At 44.1% G+C, this 18,080-nt stretch overlaps 2 protein-coding genes and 1 pseudogene across 6 annotated transcripts in view; 2 read left to right on the top strand and 1 right to left on the bottom strand.

Moving 5' to 3' along the window:
• FGD6 (FYVE, RhoGEF and PH domain containing 6) overlaps positions 1-2,542 on the bottom strand; it is a 131,480-nt gene extending 128,938 nt beyond the window's left edge. Inside the window, exon 1 of one of the 2 annotated variants that reach the window (XM_059681955.1) lies at positions 2,264-2,542. In XM_059681955.1, coding sequence (XP_059537938.1) covers positions 2,264-2,279 — 16 coding nt within the window. In that variant the 5' untranslated portion in view covers positions 2,280-2,542. The remainder of the gene's footprint in view (positions 1-2,263) is intronic. The other variant, XM_059681954.1, reaches the window with a different exon arrangement.
• Positions 2,543-2,714: 172 nt separating this feature from the next.
• Positions 2,715-18,080, top strand: part of VEZT (vezatin, adherens junctions transmembrane protein) — a 76,515-nt gene continuing 61,149 nt past the window's right edge. For 3 of the 4 annotated variants that reach the window (XM_059681957.1, XM_059681956.1, XM_059681958.1), the window contains exon 1: positions 2,723-2,882. In XM_059681957.1, the coding sequence (XP_059537940.1) occupies positions 2,730-2,882 (153 nt within the window). In that variant the 5' untranslated portion in view covers positions 2,723-2,729. Of the gene's footprint in view, positions 2,883-18,080 lie in introns of all 4 variants that reach the window. The other variant, XM_059681959.1, reaches the window with a different exon arrangement.
• On the top strand, positions 13,753-16,321 carry LOC132226010 (pleckstrin homology domain-containing family G member 5-like; annotated as a pseudogene).

Genomic DNA, 18,080 nt, shown 5'->3' with positions numbered 1-18,080 from the left:
TGTCACTATTACAAACATACTGTCATCTATGACACACAGATGGCTGCGGCTCACATGCACACTTTCCTAGCTTTCAAACCAGCCGTAAAGGAAAGCACAAGCATTAATGAGACAGTGACCTGTACAAGTTAAAAAAAAGAGAAAAAAGAAAACACATACCTGTAATTACCTCTCCTTTTAAATACATTGATTAGAATAATTCTAAAATCTTACTATGGGCCTACTCTTTCACAGATGTTTCAGAAAAACAAAGCAAGCTCTTCTTCAGGATACAGAAAACATAGATGTTCTCCAACATTTCTCTTATTTCCTTAAATTAAGCTAACCATGCCAAATCCCGCAGATTAGCTTCGATATAAACAAACATTCCCTTCCCCAATTGGAAATAACTTTCCTAAACTTTTAATTAAATTGACTATTGTTCCAAAAAGTATAAACAGCTTGTAAAAATGATGAACAGATAATCTTATAAGAATAGGATGAAAATAAAACCCAATTCTCTTCCATATCCTCCATTTAGACATGTGAAAGAATTAAAATAAATCTTAACAGATGCGTGGACAAAAAAGTAGCTAATGCTTCGCAGCAAACCATGCTAAAAACTAACTCAGCTAAACACAGGAAGTGTCCCTCTTTTAAAACACCACAAAAATGTCTGTGGATTTCTTTAATTGTAAAGTTGATAAAATATAAAAATAGCTTGCATTATTCTAGGGTAATGCAAATGAAAGAATCATAAACCTCCAGACTGAGCCCTAGATCAGGTTTACATATTTAAATGTCATATTAAATGCTTCTGTATCTCTTCATTATAAACTGTTAGAACTGGGATTGAAAACTGATGCATATAGGGTATAAATATTTTAAGTGTGCTTGATACTCCAAGAGAGCTAAAATTAGCTGGAAGGGTTTAAATCCAACCACTTTAAATTAATTAGAAGAGATCAGTAATAAAGGAAAACTGAACAAAGGTGAGGCACAGAAATTTAGGATGAAAATAATTCACCTCAAGTAGAAAGCCTCACTTTGGTAAGGAAAAGAGTTTATAAGGAACATGATATGACAACATATCTCCTACACATACATATAACATCAGAGAGGAAAGATCCACAATTTCTTCAGGAATACTACTTCACTCTTTGCTTTCTTACTACTTTTGGCTACCTTCTTGCCTAGTTACCTGTAATCTTTTTACACCTAGCAGTGCAACACTTCAATAAATCTAGGCTTTAGAAATAAGACAACTTAGAACATCTAGAGTGCTGTTTGACAGTTTCACGTTGCAGGAATTTAAAACAAATGCCAAGAAAAGCAAAGTGATTCTAGAAGTCACTTCGAGGGAAAACTTTACACTACTTTACTATAAAATTTCTAATAAAAGTGTATTTCTTTCAACGTGGATGAAACAAAGAAAAAAAACCCTTAATACTGAATACATTAAAAATTGTGGTTTAAAAAGTAACCTATATTCTTATCAATTGGATCTAAAAGCAGTTTAGTAATTATCATGGAATATATGAACTGTTCCTTAAAAATGTTTAGAAATATGTGCAGAATTGCTCAAAATCCAAAGGTAAACAGTTTGTCGTTTGGATGAAGGGAAACAACTATGGGGGCAGACGGAAAATCAGGCTGTGTTTATACTAACCAGGTAGAAATAGAAAAGAAAATCCATTAAAAAAAATTGGGCGAAGATGAGCAAAAAATTGCCATGGGCACTTCTATTCCTCTACTTCTCGGGTGACGGGGAAAACTTGATGGTTATCCTTTTTTTCAGGATGAACCACCTCTTTATCTACTGAGTAATAAGCGTCAGGGTTTCCAGTCGATACCAGGTTGAAAGCGACTCAGCTCCGTCGCCGAGTTCAACACTCTGGGAACACTGCCCTTTCTTAGAATAACTGATTTCTTAACATGGTCATCGAAACTATTTTCACACGCAAAGGCAAAGTCGCTCAAAGTTTCGGGGACAAGCAAACGGTCCTTTTTTCATTTCGCGTTTCACCTGGCGCAGAGCCCCCAACACCGGTCTCCTTTTAAAGGCAGGTCCCAAGGGAGACACGATTTCCAAACACCCTCTCTGGGCAGGAAGGGAGGAGGAAATAGGGCAGCAAATGCCGTCTGCTCCACACTTGCCACCGTCCCCGGCAAAAGTGCAAAAGGAACACCACTAACCTACTCCCAAAGGAGAAAGCTGCGCCAGAACCCGACTAGCAGCGCTCCCTACAAACTTTCCAGGGGCAGCGCGAGCGCCGTCACTTACCGGCGGCAGAAGTCATGATTCCCCAGGCGGCTCGCTTCCCCGCTCGCCTCCCCCTCAATCCATGCTCCCCTAACCGTCCATTGTTTCAAGAATTTAGGCAGGGAAATAAAGCTCCCGCGGCGTCCACATTTCGTCCTGCTCCTCCGCAGCGAAACTCAAGGGTCCGCACAAAGGATGCCTGGGACTCCAGGGACCCGGCGGCGCTCCCGGGCGCGAGCGACAAGCTGCGGGCACGAGCAGTGCTCACCGCGCCTCTGCCGGCGCGTGCCCGTCTCCAGTTTTAAAAAAAAAAAAAAATCCGTGCTCTTGGCGCCCCCTGCCAGCCGCAGCCGTAAAAGGCGGACAAAAGCCCCAGCCTCCTCCAATCAGAGGGCTCGAGCTTCCTTTTGCTCCTGCCTCTCCCGTCCACAGGATCATCTTCTGCTCCAATGAGTGGGCCTGAAAAAGGGGGCGTGAGCTGAGAGGCATGCTGGGAGTTGTAGTTTTCTGGACACACGAGACGGGAGAAGCGGCTGCCTGGGTGCCTCCAGCTCCCCCGCCTTCATTTCCCATCGTGCTGAGGCGGGTGGCATGGCGGAGAAGGATGACACCGGAGTTTGACGAAGAGGTGGTTTTTGAGGTAAGGAGAAAATGGCGGTGGGTGTGGATTGCCTTTGTTTGAGAAGAACGAGGGCGAAGGCGAGGAGGCAGGGCGAGGGACCGATCGCGGGGTGAGGGATCGGGTGACGGTCTTGCCGGCCTCGGTCACCAAATCTCGGCGATTTCTGGGCCTAGAGTTGGCTGCTGCCTGACAGGTGTAGCCCGAGACGCCCTCAGCCTCAGGCCCGCCCGGAATTCCCAGTCGGGCTGGTGGACGGGAGCCCTGCCTGTTCCTCGCCCCAGGACGGCTACGCCTCAGTGGGACTGCCCCTGGCTGGGGCGGGGCCCGGTCGTGCGTTTTTGGATACGCACCAGTACAACTTAGCCTCCTAGTTTTACGTCCTTGATTTGGGGGGGAGGGGGGGTAATTGTTTTACGTCCTTGATTTGGGGGGGGGGGGGGGTCATTATCCAGAAGTGCCTTAGGTCCCTGATCCTGGTCGAGGCGTGGCCCTCGGAGTGAAGGCAGCAGGTGCCAGTTTTGTAGCAACGTTTAAAATAGTGTGGGACCCACCGCGGGTGACGAGGGCCGGGCATCTGAGCATTTAGGTTCAGTTCTTTTGTCCTTTGCTGTTGCGCTAAGTGTAGCCAGTTCTGGCTTAAGGCTCCGGTGTGAGTGCTTTTGTGTGGGACTATTTTAAGACGTTCTCTGCCATCTTGAATGGTGAAAAAAACCACATGCACACACACACAGGCAAGTCTTTTTGTTGCCATTTATTTATCACCCACAGGTGCAAACCCACCACCCCTGTGCAGATGCACTGCATAGATGTATGTTTTGCGTTCACACATTCAGCTAGATTTTAAGAAAAATTTCAAAAAGATATGGCCCGTTCTGCACAATGGGAGAACTAGGCACTAAACAATATAGAATGATAAATATTGAAATATGTACAAACTGTCGTTGGGGGATTGGTTGGGAAACCATCATCTGTTCTTGTAACCTCAGAGGAGCTACCCACGGCCAGTGAATGGTATCAGAGGTGAATCTTGAACTATGAATTGGATTAGGAGGACAAGGGAGAGAATGCATCGCAGGGGGAGAGAGCAGAGCACGCCAAGGTTGGGAGGTGTGACAGTACTTGGTGTGGCTCTTTCAGGGGCTGGAGTGTGGGAGGGGCACTGTAGAAAGTGCTCTGATTTGGCTAGAATGGAGAAGTAGGGGAGGATAGGGCTATTTTACCAAAGTGATGAACCTGCATTCGAAGTGCTCTCTAGGAAAGACTGGTGCCTGCATTTTGGAAATGAAAGAAGAAGTAATAAAATGTTATAATGGCTTGGACAGATGCTTCTAAGATAAAATTACAAATTAAATGCGAGAGCTAAAGGAGAGATCAAAATCTAGGTTGCTTAGAATTAAGGAAACTGGGTGGGTGTTATTTGTTTACCCTATTATTTTCTTAGATTTCTGAATGTAATAATAATAAATGTTCAAGGAACATTTCATTGTAGCAAATAAGCCACAAAATTAAAATCATCCATTATCCTACCATCCGAAGATGGCCATTATTAACACTACAGTATGTGTTACAGACTTTTTTCCATGCAAGTGTATGTTTAAGTGTGATATTTTTTAACACAAAAGATATCATACCACATAGAATTTTGTATGTTTTTTTCATTTAAATTTATCATGAGTCTTTTCCTATTCATTACTCTTTGAAAACATTATCCCATCATACATATGTTTCATAATGTAGCAATTTTCCCATTGTGGGATAATTATATTGTTTCAAAATACTCACCATTGTAATCAACACTGACATAAATCTATCTTTAATTATAACTCTGAATTTTCCTTATAATAATTACTAGAAGGGAAACTAGTAGGTGAAAAGAGTAATTTTTAAAGACTTAATGAAGAAAGGTTATACCAATTTAAGTTTCTATTAAGAGTAAGAATATTAGTAGTTTCACACAAATCCTCAGTAACAGCCTTATTAGTTTTTTTTAATCTTTGCTAATTTGCTAGGAAAAAAATAGCACTCCATTATTCTAATTTACATTTTGTGCATTTATTGAAGCCATTTTTCTCTCTTTGCTTGAACCTTTCTTTTAGTATGCAGACCCATTTTCCAGTTGGATGCTAGCTTCTTAAAAATTGACTTGCATGAGTTTTTCCTGTTACTTCTAGAAAATGTTTTCCAGCTTGTTATTTGATTTATTTGCTTTATGTTATATGCATTAACTTTTATTGTAGCATAATATTTAGAGGAAAGTGCACAAATCATAAATGTTGCTGAATTTTCACATGAACACACCCCAAAACAAGCACCTAGATCAAGAAACATCACCAGTATACCAGAAGCTCTCTCTTGCTCTTTCAGTCACTTCTTCCCACCCCAGGGATAACCACCATTCAGACTTATAATAACTAACTTAGATTAGTTTTGCCCATTTTTATAGGGTACACGCTGTGCCATTCCATTTGTATATGCTTTTTTTTGTCTGACTTATTTTTGGTCTCGGCTTTGTTTACTTGTTAGATTCATGTATATTGTCATGTGAGCATTTTTTTACTTCTCCATAGTATTTCATGTGAATACATGAAAAATTTTTAAATCCATTCTACTATTGATGGTCTTTGGGTAGTTTCCAGTTTGAGATTTATATGAGTAGAGCTTCTGTGAATCTTTTAATATATGTATTTTGTTGAACGTATTTCTGTTGGGTATATAGTGGAATTGCTGAGTCCTAGGAAATGCATATGTTCACCTTTTGTAGATACTGCCAAACATTATTCCAGTGTGGTTCTACCAATTTATACTACTACCAGCAGTGCTTGAGCGGTCCAGTTGCTCTACATTCTCACCAACACTTGCTGATTTCAGTCTTTCTTTTTATCATTCTGGTGGTGTTACCAGAGAATCGAATTCTTCTATCACTCTTGGGAGGGAGGCGAAGGTTCTTGGGATGCTGCTGAAATAAGAATTTTTAGAAGCCCCCATGGGAGGATGGAAAAAGGCTTTATTTGGGTGAAGTTATATTTCTCGAGTTCCAACATCCCCTGCCCCTTAAGCAGTCCTGGAAAAGGTGCAGCTGTGAGTTCAGCAGAGCCAGAAGCAAGGTCAGTGTCCAGAGCTTCTGTTCCATGTTGCAGCCCAGTGTAATTCATTATCCAAGTTAATTCAAGTTCATTAGTCCATGTGTGGAGTCCAGCATGGCCCTGCGTCAAGCCATGTGGGTGCGGAAGAAATGGGAAGCTGCCTGACTCATTTAGAAGGCAAGCAATAAAAATATTCTTGGGTTTGAAGATCATTATTGTAAAGATATTGGGTCACCTAGGATTAATACGTATATTCTATGCAAACCCAATCAAAATCTCAGTAGGTGTGTTTTTTTTTTTCCTTAATGAAGGTGACTGGCTGATTCTAAAATTCGTTCAGAAATACAACTGACCAAGAATAGCCAAATCAATTTTGAAAGAAAAAAAAGCTGGAAGGTTTTATCCTATCAGATACCAAGACCTATCATAAAGTTATAGTAATTAAAATAATGGGATATTGGTATAAGAGTAGTCAAATTGACCAATGGAAAAGAGCATCCAAAACAGCCACACATACAAAGTATTCTGATTTATGACCAAGGCAACATTATAGTTCAGTGGAGACAGGATTTTCTATTCAGTAAATGCCAGCTTAACTGGACATCCATGTGGGGAAAAAATGTGTTGACCTTTATTTGATACCATACAAAAATCAGTTCCAGGTAGAGGGCAGATCTAGATGGAAGAGGAAAATAAATATTTTAGAGAAAATATGTGTCCTTCAGTTAGGCAAATATTTCCTTTAAAGCACTAGCCATAGAAGAAAGGGATTTAATTGGATTATAATAAAGGTAAGAGCTTCTGTTCATTGAAAGACAGTATTAAGAGATTTATTGCTGAAGGCAGGGGGATGGTAGAAGATGAGGAACTGATATTGAGGGCGATCAGATGTGGAGGATGGGAGCCTTGCTAAAATGACTTAGCAGGATTCCTGCTAATACTAGATTTTGCAAGGAAGTGCACAGACGGTCTAAAGCAGGGGTCCTCAAACTTTTTAAACAGGGGGCCAGTTCACTGTCCCTCAGACCGTTGGAGGGCCAGACTATAGTTAAAAAAAAAAAACTATGAACAAATTCCTATGCACACTGCACATCTCTTATTTTGAAGTAAAAAAACAAAACGGAAACAAATACAATATTTGTATTTACATGTGGCCCGCGGGCCGTAGTTTGAGGACCCCTGGTCTAAAGGGAAGGTTCTGGAGCCTGGCTAAGGTTTGGTTAAGCAAAGAAAGGATCTTTGTCAATATCCAGGGAGAAATTCTAACTCCCCAAGGTGGCTTAGAATTCTGGCTTAAATATCATCTCAATTGGGGTAGGGGACAGTTTAGGGAGTGGGGAGATGGAAGTCTCTTGGGGAAAAGTAATGAAAGTATTCTTCTTTCATTTTAGGAATGAAAGAAGAATAGATGGGAGATGAGATAGGTTGTGACAGTTTCTCCAGGTGTGTAGACCTTCTAGCCTCCTCTCCTATGATAAGAGTTGGTATTCCCTGGTTGATGAAAATCCCAGAGACAGGGTATTTATGGCAATTGAGTTCCTTTTGGAAGATCTATCTTTGGGCAGATAGGGGAAGTTCAGAGAAAGACTCTCCCTGCATTTGCTATTCTCAAGTACCTACAGTTCAAAATAATATGCCAAAAATGGCATATTTTGGGGTGGCATATTCTGCTACCCTTTAGGAATTATCTGTTCCTTGAAGATATAGCTAAATTGGTCATTAAATTATCTAGGCCTTTGCTGGGGATAGGGAGATGCTGATCTACTGATTTCATTTCTTTTCTTTTATTGATTGATTGATTGATTGATTGATTGATTTAGACCAGCGGTTCTCAACCTGTGGGTCGCAACCTCTTTGGCGGTATAACAACCCTTTCACAGGGGCCGCCTAAGACCATTCTGCATATCAGATATTTACATTACAATTCATAACAGTAGCAACATTACAGTTATGAAGTAGCAACGAAAATAATTTTATGGTTGGGTCACAACATGAGGAACTGTATTTAAAGGGCCAGAAGGTTGAGAACCACTGATTTAGACAAAGATGGGGGAGAGAGAGAGAAACATTGATTTGTTGTTACACTCATTTATGCACTCATTGGTTACTTCTTATATGTGCTCTGACCAGAGATCAAACCCACAACCTTGGCCTACTAGGACAATGTTCTAAGCAACTGAGCCTACCAGGCCAGGGTCTCCATTTCTTTTATGGTTGTTGCTCAGTTCCAGTATCCTATTTAGGGGCATATTTTAATAACATATGTTATTTTTATTCTGAAAGGCAATGTAACATAGTTGTTAAAGGAGTAGACTCTCGGGCTGTACAGCACAGGAAATCCTAGCTCCAGTATTTGTTAGTTAGTGTGACTTTGAAGAGTTTGCTTAACTTCTCTATTCTTCAGTTTTCTCTATATTAAATAGAAATAACGGTACTTATCTCATGAGCAGTTGTGAGTATTAAATGATTTAATATATGTGAGGTACTTTGATGAGTGCCTTCACATGTACCGATAAGCATGCAGTAAATGTTAACTATTATTAAATGTTTTTCCAGAAAATTTTTTCTTATTTAGCTTTCAAAGTTATTGGTATAAAATATTCTTGGTAGTTTCTCATATTCTTAGTAGTTTTTCATTTCACTTATGTTTATTTATTTATTTATTTTGTTAATCCTCACCCAAGGATATTTTTTCTATTTATTTTTATTTTTTTTTTAGAGAGAGTGGAAGGGAGGGGGAGAGACACAGAGAAAGAAACATTGATGTGAGATGCTTTGAATGGTTGCCTCCCAAAACCAAGGTACATACCCTTGACTGGAATCGAACCCAGGACCCTTTAGTTCACGGGCTGATGCTCTATCCTCTGAGCCAAACTGGCTAGGGCTGCCATCTTATCTCTTGCCTTTTGGCATTTCCAGCCATGTGAATCCCGTTTCCCCACCCTCATCACCCCTTTCAGTCAGCTTGACCTTCAGGCCACTGGCAGAGGGCCTTCTTTTGCAGAGCTGGAAGCTTGTTGGGCACATGGTCTGTCCTCCAAGGCATTACAATACAGTGGCAGTAATTTTATCAAAAGTTTTGTCATTTGGCTGTAGTGGGTCATTGGATTTTTAGCCCGCAATATGTTTCCTTGCCAGTCACCACTCAGTTAGCAAGCCAGTGTAGCATATTTCAGTTTCTGTTAAATCAGCCCTACTAGATACCAAGTACTATATCAGCTATAGATCCTAGTGCAGGAAACAGAAACCCTCTACTATAAACAGCAAAAGATTTAATACAGGGAAATGGTGGTTAGAATATTGCTGGAAGGTTTAGAGCAAGCATGTCAAACTAACGGCCCCCAGGCTGCATGTGGCCCACAACGAATATTTTTGTGGCCCAGCCAATAAAACGGTATGTAAGAAACATTTTAATAAAAATTTTGTAACTTAAGTTTTACAATATCCTGTTACACATAATTATTAATAACGAACTACAACGTTCACTAATGACTGATTACTATAACCGTGTTGCATTCATTTCCCTATGTGCAGGCACACCATTTCTCTCTACTAATACTAGCAGTGAATATTTTAACAACCAATTACCACTTCACTAGTCTTGGACTGCCTTGTTTGGTGTGCGCAACAGGAAATATTTTGCTTTCAGAGAACAAGAAAAATAGGCTTATTTGCGTTACGCTTATTTATGCAGTTATTCATTGTCTGGTAAGTTAATGTTCAAGAAAAAAATATTAATTTTTATTAAAATGTTCTATTATTTTATATTAACGATTACTCATTTATTTCAGCCCTTTGTATTCAGCATGTCTCTACTGAAATAAACCTACATTTCTATGAAAATTGAAGCTTTTGTTTTTTTGTGGCCCACATAAACTTAAACCTTGTTTATTTGGCCCCTGTTAGCCTTTGAGCTTGACATGCTTGGTTTAGCAGCGGTTCTCAACCTGTGGGTTGCCAACCTGTGGGTCACGACCCCTTTGGGGGTCAAACGACCCTCTCACTGGGGTCGCCTAAGACCATCGGAAAGCACATATATAATTACATATTGTTTTTGTGATTAATCACTATGCTTTAATTATGTTCAATTTGTAACAATGAAAATACATCCTGCATATCAGATATTTACATTACAATTCATAACAGTAGCAAAATTACAGTTATGAAGTAGCAACAAAAATAATTTTATGGTTGGGGGTCACCACAATATGAGGAACTGTATTAAAGGGTCGTGGCATTAGGAAGGTTGAGAACCACTGGTTTAGAGGATCAAGATTGTTAAGCTCATGAAGCCAAGAACACATGATCATGATCATAGCTACAATCCAAGAATTAGGAAGCCATCGTCACATCTGCCTCTCAATAACCTACAAAGCTGATACAGCGGTACTGGAACTCAGAATCTAGCCACTGTTTCTACCACAAGTGCCTCTGCATTACCAGGAAGCTGAAGAATACATATTGGAATACTGCTTTAGAAGCATTTTGCCTCCACAGCTTTAATAGTCAAAAAAAGCCAAAGCAGCAAGAAGTGAACCTCTGCTTTTTTTCCCATTTTCCAAATCTCTCATGAGTATACCTAATTAGAGGAACCTAGTGTATATCTAGAATCTAGCTGCAAGATAATTAGAGAAATGGCCACATTTAGCTTTCTTATTTCTTTAATATAAAAGGCATACTAGAAGGAAGGAAGGTAGAAGAGAGGTTGAACAAATCAGGCCACCATATCCATCATAGGACCTAAGATCTCCTCCCCTAAGAAAATGTAACTGGGATAATTTTGGTATAGTTGGTATAATATTATTACTTTAATGGTTTTCAGAATCAGACTCATTTATAAATATCTTAATACTCAGAGAATTATATGCATTAAAATTTTTTAATTAAGCAAAGTTTTGAAAAGTATTCCAACCACATTCTTTTCCTATTTAAAACTCTTTTGAAATATCTTGTTTTACACAATATCGATTTCCTGGATTATTAGTTAACTTTACTATTTTTTCTTCTAATTTTGTTCTTCAGTATTCTCTCTCCTTCCAGAGGTCACTTTTGAGTTTTCCTAGTCTGGGAGGACTAGACATACACTGAAGGATGGTGTAGTGGAAGAATGAAGAAAGAGAAGGGAGAGTGAGGGTCCCAGGTCTAATTCCCAGTCCTTGCCCTAGAACAGGGGTGGGCAAACTTTTTGACTCGAGGGCCACAATGGGTTCTTAAACTGGACCGGAGGGCCGGAACAAAAGCATGGATGGAGTGTTTGTGTGAACTAATATAAATTCAAAGTAAACATCATTACATAAAAGGGTACGCTCTTTTTTTTTTTTTTTTTTTTTTTTTTAGTTTTATTCATTTCAAACGGGCCGGATACGGCCAGCAGGCCGTAGTTTGCCCAGGGCTGCCCTAGAATCAACAATCTTCGTTTCATCAAGGCTAGATTTCCAATATACTTCAAAGTTAATTCCATTATCTTGGAGCCTGACTTCTCCAAGAGGCTGAAGTGGGAAAGACAGTGTAACCTTATACTTGGATCTATTAGTATGAACAGCAACAGGGCAAAGTTTAGAAAAAAAATGATGGACACCATATTTAACATGGGGTATTAAGCAAAATAAATACTAAAATACCAATACTGATATTTTATTCTGTTATTATAATCTGTAATTAAGCTGTTTGAGAGTAAGAATTCTCTAGTCTCCTTAGGTGTTAAAGTTCTGATGTTGCTCTTTCCTAGCTTTCAGTTTTTTTTTCACTATAAATTAATTGCAGAAACTTTGTCATTTATCCTATCTTGAATCCTGCTACTCCTGAAGGTAAAAGTACCTGAAAATGAAAACTTTTCATCTGAAGGACCTCCTTGCATTATTTGTAGTGTATCTAAACTGTTTCTTTGTAACTTCATTATAGAGAGAACATTGTCCTCAGGTGAACTTTTACTCTTTCAAATTTCTGTCTTTGGTCACCCTATTTTCTGTAGTTGAACTCTGGTGTTTGTTGAAATCTATTTTGTTTTCCTTTGTTCATGACTGGGAAAGCTAATCTTTGCCCCCTTATTTTGATCTCGTTCCCTCCTTCATCCTTCATACTTCTCAGTAAATTATGAAATGTTAACCCTTTGTTGGTAATGTGTTCAGGTTTAGCTAACCCCCCAACCCTCTGCAATGTATCAATTAAATAAATGTGAGATGGCTCCCACATAATTTCCCACATTAAGAGAAAGAGAAAGAGAAAGAGAGAGAAACATTGATTCTTTGCACCACCTATCAGTGCATTCATTGGTTGCTTCTTGTATGTGCCCTGACCAGGGATCAAACCCACAACCTTGGTATATGGGGACAGCACTCTAACCAACTGAGATACCCGGCCAGAGTTCTTATCTTTGTATTTTTTGTTTACATATATTTTTCTTGATTTCATAGAGGAAGGAAAAGGGAGAGAGAGATGGAAACAATAATGATGAGAGAGTCATTGATCTGCTGCCTCCTACACACCCCACACTGGGGATCTAGCCTGCAACCAGGGCATGTGCCCTGACTGGGAATCAAACTGTGACCTCCTGGTTCATAGATGCTCAGCCACAGAGCCACACTGGCCAGGCCAATCTTTGTATTTTTAAAAGTTATACCTCTGTAAAGAACATTAAGGCATTTTTTATGAGTATCATTTGTAGATTCTTTTCTTTTCTTTTTTTTTTTTAAAATATATTTTATTGATTTTTTACAGAGAGGAAGGGAGAGAGATAGAGTTAGAAACATCGATGGGAGAGAAACATCCATCAGCTGCCTCCTGCACATCTCCCACTGGGGATGTGCCCGCAACCCAGGTACATGCCCTTGACCGGAATCTAACCTGGGACCTTTCAGTCCGCAGGCCGACGCTCTATCCACTGAGCCAAACCGGTTTCGGCATTTGTAGATTCTTTTCTACTTGCATGACTGTGTACATTGACAGTAGTAGCTATTTTGATAATGGAACTTTCTCTCTGGAATAATTATACATTTAAAATGTCAGGTATTATTATATCATTCTATTTTTCCTTCAAGTGTATCTTCAGTTTCCTATAGTACATGAAGCTCTATAATTAATCTTCTGAACTGTAACAGATTGGGAGCATAGCAAAATTCATACTTTTATCACTATCTGTAATAGAATATTTATTAATGGAATTATTAAATCTTAGCTATCCTATCTAATAAAAGAGAAACATGGTAATTAGCTATACATCCGCTACCCTTCCCATTGGCTAATCAGCGAGATATGCAAATTAACTGCCAACCAAGATGGCCACCGGCAGCCAGGCAGCTGAGAACAGGAGGCTTGGTTGCCCCAGCGATGGAGGAAGCCAAGGTTCCCCGCTTTTGGCTATGGGGGGCTCTGAGCTCCTGAAGCAACAGCTCCAAAAGATACAATGTTTCAATTATAGAAGCTAAAAGATGGCGGTTAATTTGCATACTCAGGCTCCAAGCAGTGGAGCAAAGCCAAACAGCCCTGAAGCCTCAGAGCAGAGAGGCCTCACTGCCCAGAGATCAGCAGAGCCGGGAGGCCTCAGGGCCCCGGGATCAGCAGAGCGAGAGGCAGCCCGGTCCCGGGATCAGCGGAGCCGAGAGGCGTCCTGCCCCAAGAACAGCCGAGCCTTGAGGTCTCCCGGCCCCGGGATCAGTGGAGCCAAGAGGCGTCCTGCCCAGGGATCAGCGGAGCTTGATGGAAGCCCTGTGTTATGCACCCTGGGGGTGCAGAGGTCCTGTCCTATGCAGCCATGGCACTCCTGGGTGCAGGCCCCAGTGAGATGCGGGGTGGCGGCGGGGCGCCTTGAGTCCTGGGCTCCTTGCCTGCCTTCCAAGGCTTCCTCCTGCTTTAGGGCCTCGCCCTCCGCCAGCCTCCTCCTCCCCAGCGCCCAGAGCAGCTGACCCACCGAGGGCTCTCCCCGCTGGCCGAGGGGGTGAATGGAGCGGCAGGGACTCCGGGTAAAGGGTCGCCCTGGGGAGGAGTCCCGACACCTCCAAGACCCGCTCCTGTTCAGCAACATCCCCAAGATCGCGCGTCTGCACCGCAGGCTGTGGGGCAGCGTGATGGCGCCAATGGTGGAGAAGGCGCTGCACACGCGGGGGCTGCTGCAGCCCGGGACCTCCTCAAAGGCTTCAAGATGTTCGGCTCCCTCTTCAAGCCCTACATCCGGTGCTGCATGGAGGAGGAGGGCTGCATGGAGTACATGCGCAGCCTGCTGCGCGACAACAACCTCTTCCCGGCCTAGGTGATGTGGGCCCAGAAGCACTGGCAGTGCCAGCGGCTGAAGCTGAGCGACATGCTCGCCAAGCCCCACCAGCTGCTCACCAAGTACCTACTGCTGCTCAAGTCGGTGCTGAGGAAGAGGGACGAGCCATGTGCCAAGGAGGCCGTCATCACCATGATCAGCTCCGTGGAGCGCTTCATCCACCACGTGAACACGTGCATGCGGCAGCAGCTGGCCGCCGTGGTGAGCAGCATGGACGCCTACGAGGTGGTGGAGGGTAGCAACGACGAGGTGGACAAGCTCCTGAAGGAATTTCTGCACCTGGACCTGACCACGCCCATCCCTGGTGCCTCCCCGGAGGAGACGCATCAGCTGCTGTTGGAGGGCAGCCTGAGGATGAAGGAGGGAAAGGACAGCAAGATGGATGTGTACTGCTTCCTCTTCACGGACCTGCTCTTAGTGACCAAGGCAGTGAAGAAGGCTGAGGAGACCAGGGTCATCAGGGCACCACTGCTGGTGGACAAGATCGTGTGCCGGGAGCTGCGGGACCCTGGCTCCTTCCTCCTCATCTACCTGAACAAGTTCCACAGCGCGTGGGGGCCTACACGTTCCAGGCCAGCGGACAGGCTCTGTGCCAGGGCTGGGTGGACTCCATTTACAATGCCCAGAACCAATTGCAGCAGCTGCATGCGTAGGAGCATGCGGGCAGCCAGCAGCACCTACAGAGCTTGGAGGAGGAGGAGGAGGAGGAGGAGGAGGAGGAGGAGGAGGAGGAGGAGGAGGAGGAAGAGGAGGAGGAAGAGGAGGGTGGGGAGAGTAGTACTTCCGCTGCCAGCTTCCCCACCATCCTGCGCAAAAGCAGCAACAGCCTGGACACCCGGCACTGCGCCTCGGACAGCTCCACGGAGATCCTGGCCATGGTGGTGCTGGAGCCCAGGGAGACGCTCTCCTCTGCCGAGTTCGAGGGCGGCCCCTTCAGCTCCCAATTGGACGAGATGTCCCTCAGTACCACCGCCTCATCTGTCACACTGACCAGCGAGCTGCTGGCCTGGGCCCCGGGGAGGGCAGCTCCTGCTCCATGGACTCCGCCTACGGCACCCTTTCCCCCACCTCCTTGCAAGACTTTGTGACCCCAGCCCCTGTGGTGGAGCCAGCGCCCCGGCCCCTAGATTTACCACAGGCCCCTTCACCCCCGCCCTTGCCCCACCTCCGCCGCCGCCCCCCTGTCCAGCTGCTGGCAGGGGCCGCCACCCAGGGGGCGCCCCCAGCCCCCAGCCGCAGCCTGTCGGAACTCTGCTTGGCTGCCTCAGCCACCGGCCCATCAGGACCACCCTGCTGCTTAACTCCCAGGCCCTGAGCACAGTGTGGAGCCACCATGCCTGGAGGGTGCCGTCCGGGGCGGGCGCACGTGTGCCTGGTGCAGTGGGACTTGCTGGGGAGCCGCCCGCCTTCCAGGCCGGGCCTCAGGCCTGGCGCCCAACGTGGAAGGGCCGCAGTGCGCCCACCAGGTCCTGAAGGCTGCCCTGAAAGCCACACAAAGACAACCTTCTACTGGAGGGCAGGCATGTGGTGCTCTGGGAAGATTCCGGAGATAGGGAAGGAAGGTCATGGAAGGGAACAATTGCAAGAGGAGATCCCGAAGGTTCTGAAAGCAGAGGACCAGCTCCTTGCAGACCTGAACTCTGTGTGGGCCTCTTTATCCGCCCTGGCGGTGGGAGACACAGGAGGAGGTGATGGACCCGGGCTGTGCCCAAGGAAGACTCAGAGGAAGCAACGTGTGGACAGGGCCAGGCGGAGCAGGCAGGCCCGTGAGGATCCCGCTGGAGCGCAGCCAGACCCCAAGGCGACCACCAAGCCAGGCCCCAGGGAGAAGCGAGCAGATGCCACTCCACTCTCTGGAGAGGACCATTAAGCAGAAAACTAAAGAAACTGATTTTACATCATTTCCCAGGTGGAGAACAGTTGGCATGTAAGCCTCTGACCAGTGCCCAGCCTCTCCTCTGTCTGTCTCTCTCACTCTTAGGTACCATGTTCTTTGTTCTCTCTTAACTGCAACTCATTTTTAAACTAGATTGCTTTTAAAAGAAGACTAAATAAAGTTTCCCTTAAGTTATTTAGGCGGTGCTGGGGCTGCTGGGGGCCTGATAGAAGACACAAATACGCGGGGGTGAGGGGGGTGGGGAGGGGAGGGGCTGTGCCCAGCAGCCCCAAGGCCCACCACCTTGGTGCTGGGGCTGCTGGGGCCCTGATCAAAGACCGGCAGCCCCAAGCCCCGCCATCAAGGTGCTGGGGCTGCTGGGGGTATCAGAGACACAAACCCGCAGGCCCGGCACCCAGCAGACCCAAGGCCTTCGCGGCAGCGCTAAGGAGCAGCAAGCCAAGCGGTAGGAAGCAGCAAGCAGGTGGGCAGTAAGGAGGGAGGGGTCCCAGACTGTTAGAGGGTACATGCTGGGCTAAGGGACCCCCCCACCCATCCCCAGTGCACGAATTTCGTGCACTGGGCCTCTAGTATTGATATAAAAGACTGACCATTAAGACCAAAGCTAGTTTATCACCAGATATGCAAGCATAAATTTGTTGGGGTTTTTGTTTGTTTGTGTGTTTTTTTGCCCCTATATAATTCTTTATTTTTTTTTTCCAGCTGCATTCCATTTTGGCAGGGGGCAGGGGTGATACTCAGCCTAAGCTATTTCTATTCCTTTCCTTTCCCTCCCTCCCTCCCTCCCTCCCTCCCTCCCTCCCTCCCTCCCTCCCTCCTTCTTTCTTTCTTTCTTTCTTTCTTTCTTTCTTTCTTTCTTTCTTTCTTTCTTTCTTTCATTCATTCTTGATTAAGCTATTACACATGTGTCCTTATCCTCCCATTGCCCTCCCACCCCCCCACCCCTGCTCATGCCCTTACTCCCTAGTGTCTGTGTCCATTGATATGTTTATATGCATGCATACAAGTCCTTTGGTTGATCTCATAAATGTGTTTTATAACATGAATTATACAAAAGTATCTTGAGAAACAAGTCTTCACTTTTTTTGTCTGGGTCATGTTGTTTCTTCCATTTTAGCTTCTTCACATATCTTCAGAGTTCCAGTTTAGATTTTAACATTTTATCTTGCTCTCTTATACAGTTACTAGAGGCCCTGTGCACGGATTCGTGCACTGGTGGAGTCCCTCAGCCTGGCCTGCACCCTTTCGCAATCCAGGACTCCTAGGGGGATGTTGGACTGCTGGTTTTGGCCCGATCCCCGCAGGCCCGGCTGAGGGACCCCACTGGTGCATGCACCAGGCCTCTAGTATGCATATAAGATCTTGGGTTAATCTCTTCCCGCCCTCCCCACTTTCCTCTGAGATTCATCAGTCTGTTCCATGTTTCCATGCCCGTGCGTTGAGCATCTGAACCCTGATGGTCAGAGCGTGTCATAGCTAATGGTCAAATGGTTGCTTCAGCTTTTATATATATAGATATAAAGACTTTGATTTTTTAAAAGCCTTGTGGAAAGGCATTAATTAGTAAGGGTATCTTGATTGAATCACTTAATTTATTTAAACTTAGCTTCCCATTTTTTATATGAAGGATCATCATTTAGTATGAAATTATTTTCAAATCTGGTAAGTTGAGTTAGAGTATGCCCTTAGAGGCTTCCATTAATTAGGAAATACAGGGAGAAATTCCACTCATTTACAGTCTGTGTTTAGATCAGACACCCTGCCTCAATTTTAGTTTTCTTGGTTCTGTACCAGGAGTTTGTTCCCCATGTTTCCAGAAGCAAATCATGGCATAAGGATTTAGGAGAAAGGCCCAAAGCTCAATGTACTCCACAGCGGCAGTGTTAGACAGTGTACTGACTTCATTGCCTCTGGATTTTTAGATTATTGCTTATATAGCTACTAGAGGCCCAATGCACAAAAATTCATGC

The sequence above is a fragment of the Myotis daubentonii genome, chromosome 2 (genome assembly GCF_963259705.1).
Source record: "Myotis daubentonii chromosome 2, mMyoDau2.1, whole genome shotgun sequence".
Lineage (NCBI taxonomy): Eukaryota > Metazoa > Chordata > Mammalia > Chiroptera > Vespertilionidae > Myotis > Myotis daubentonii.
Note: the sequence above shows the minus strand (reverse complement) of the source record. Positions and strands in the feature narration are given on the sequence as shown.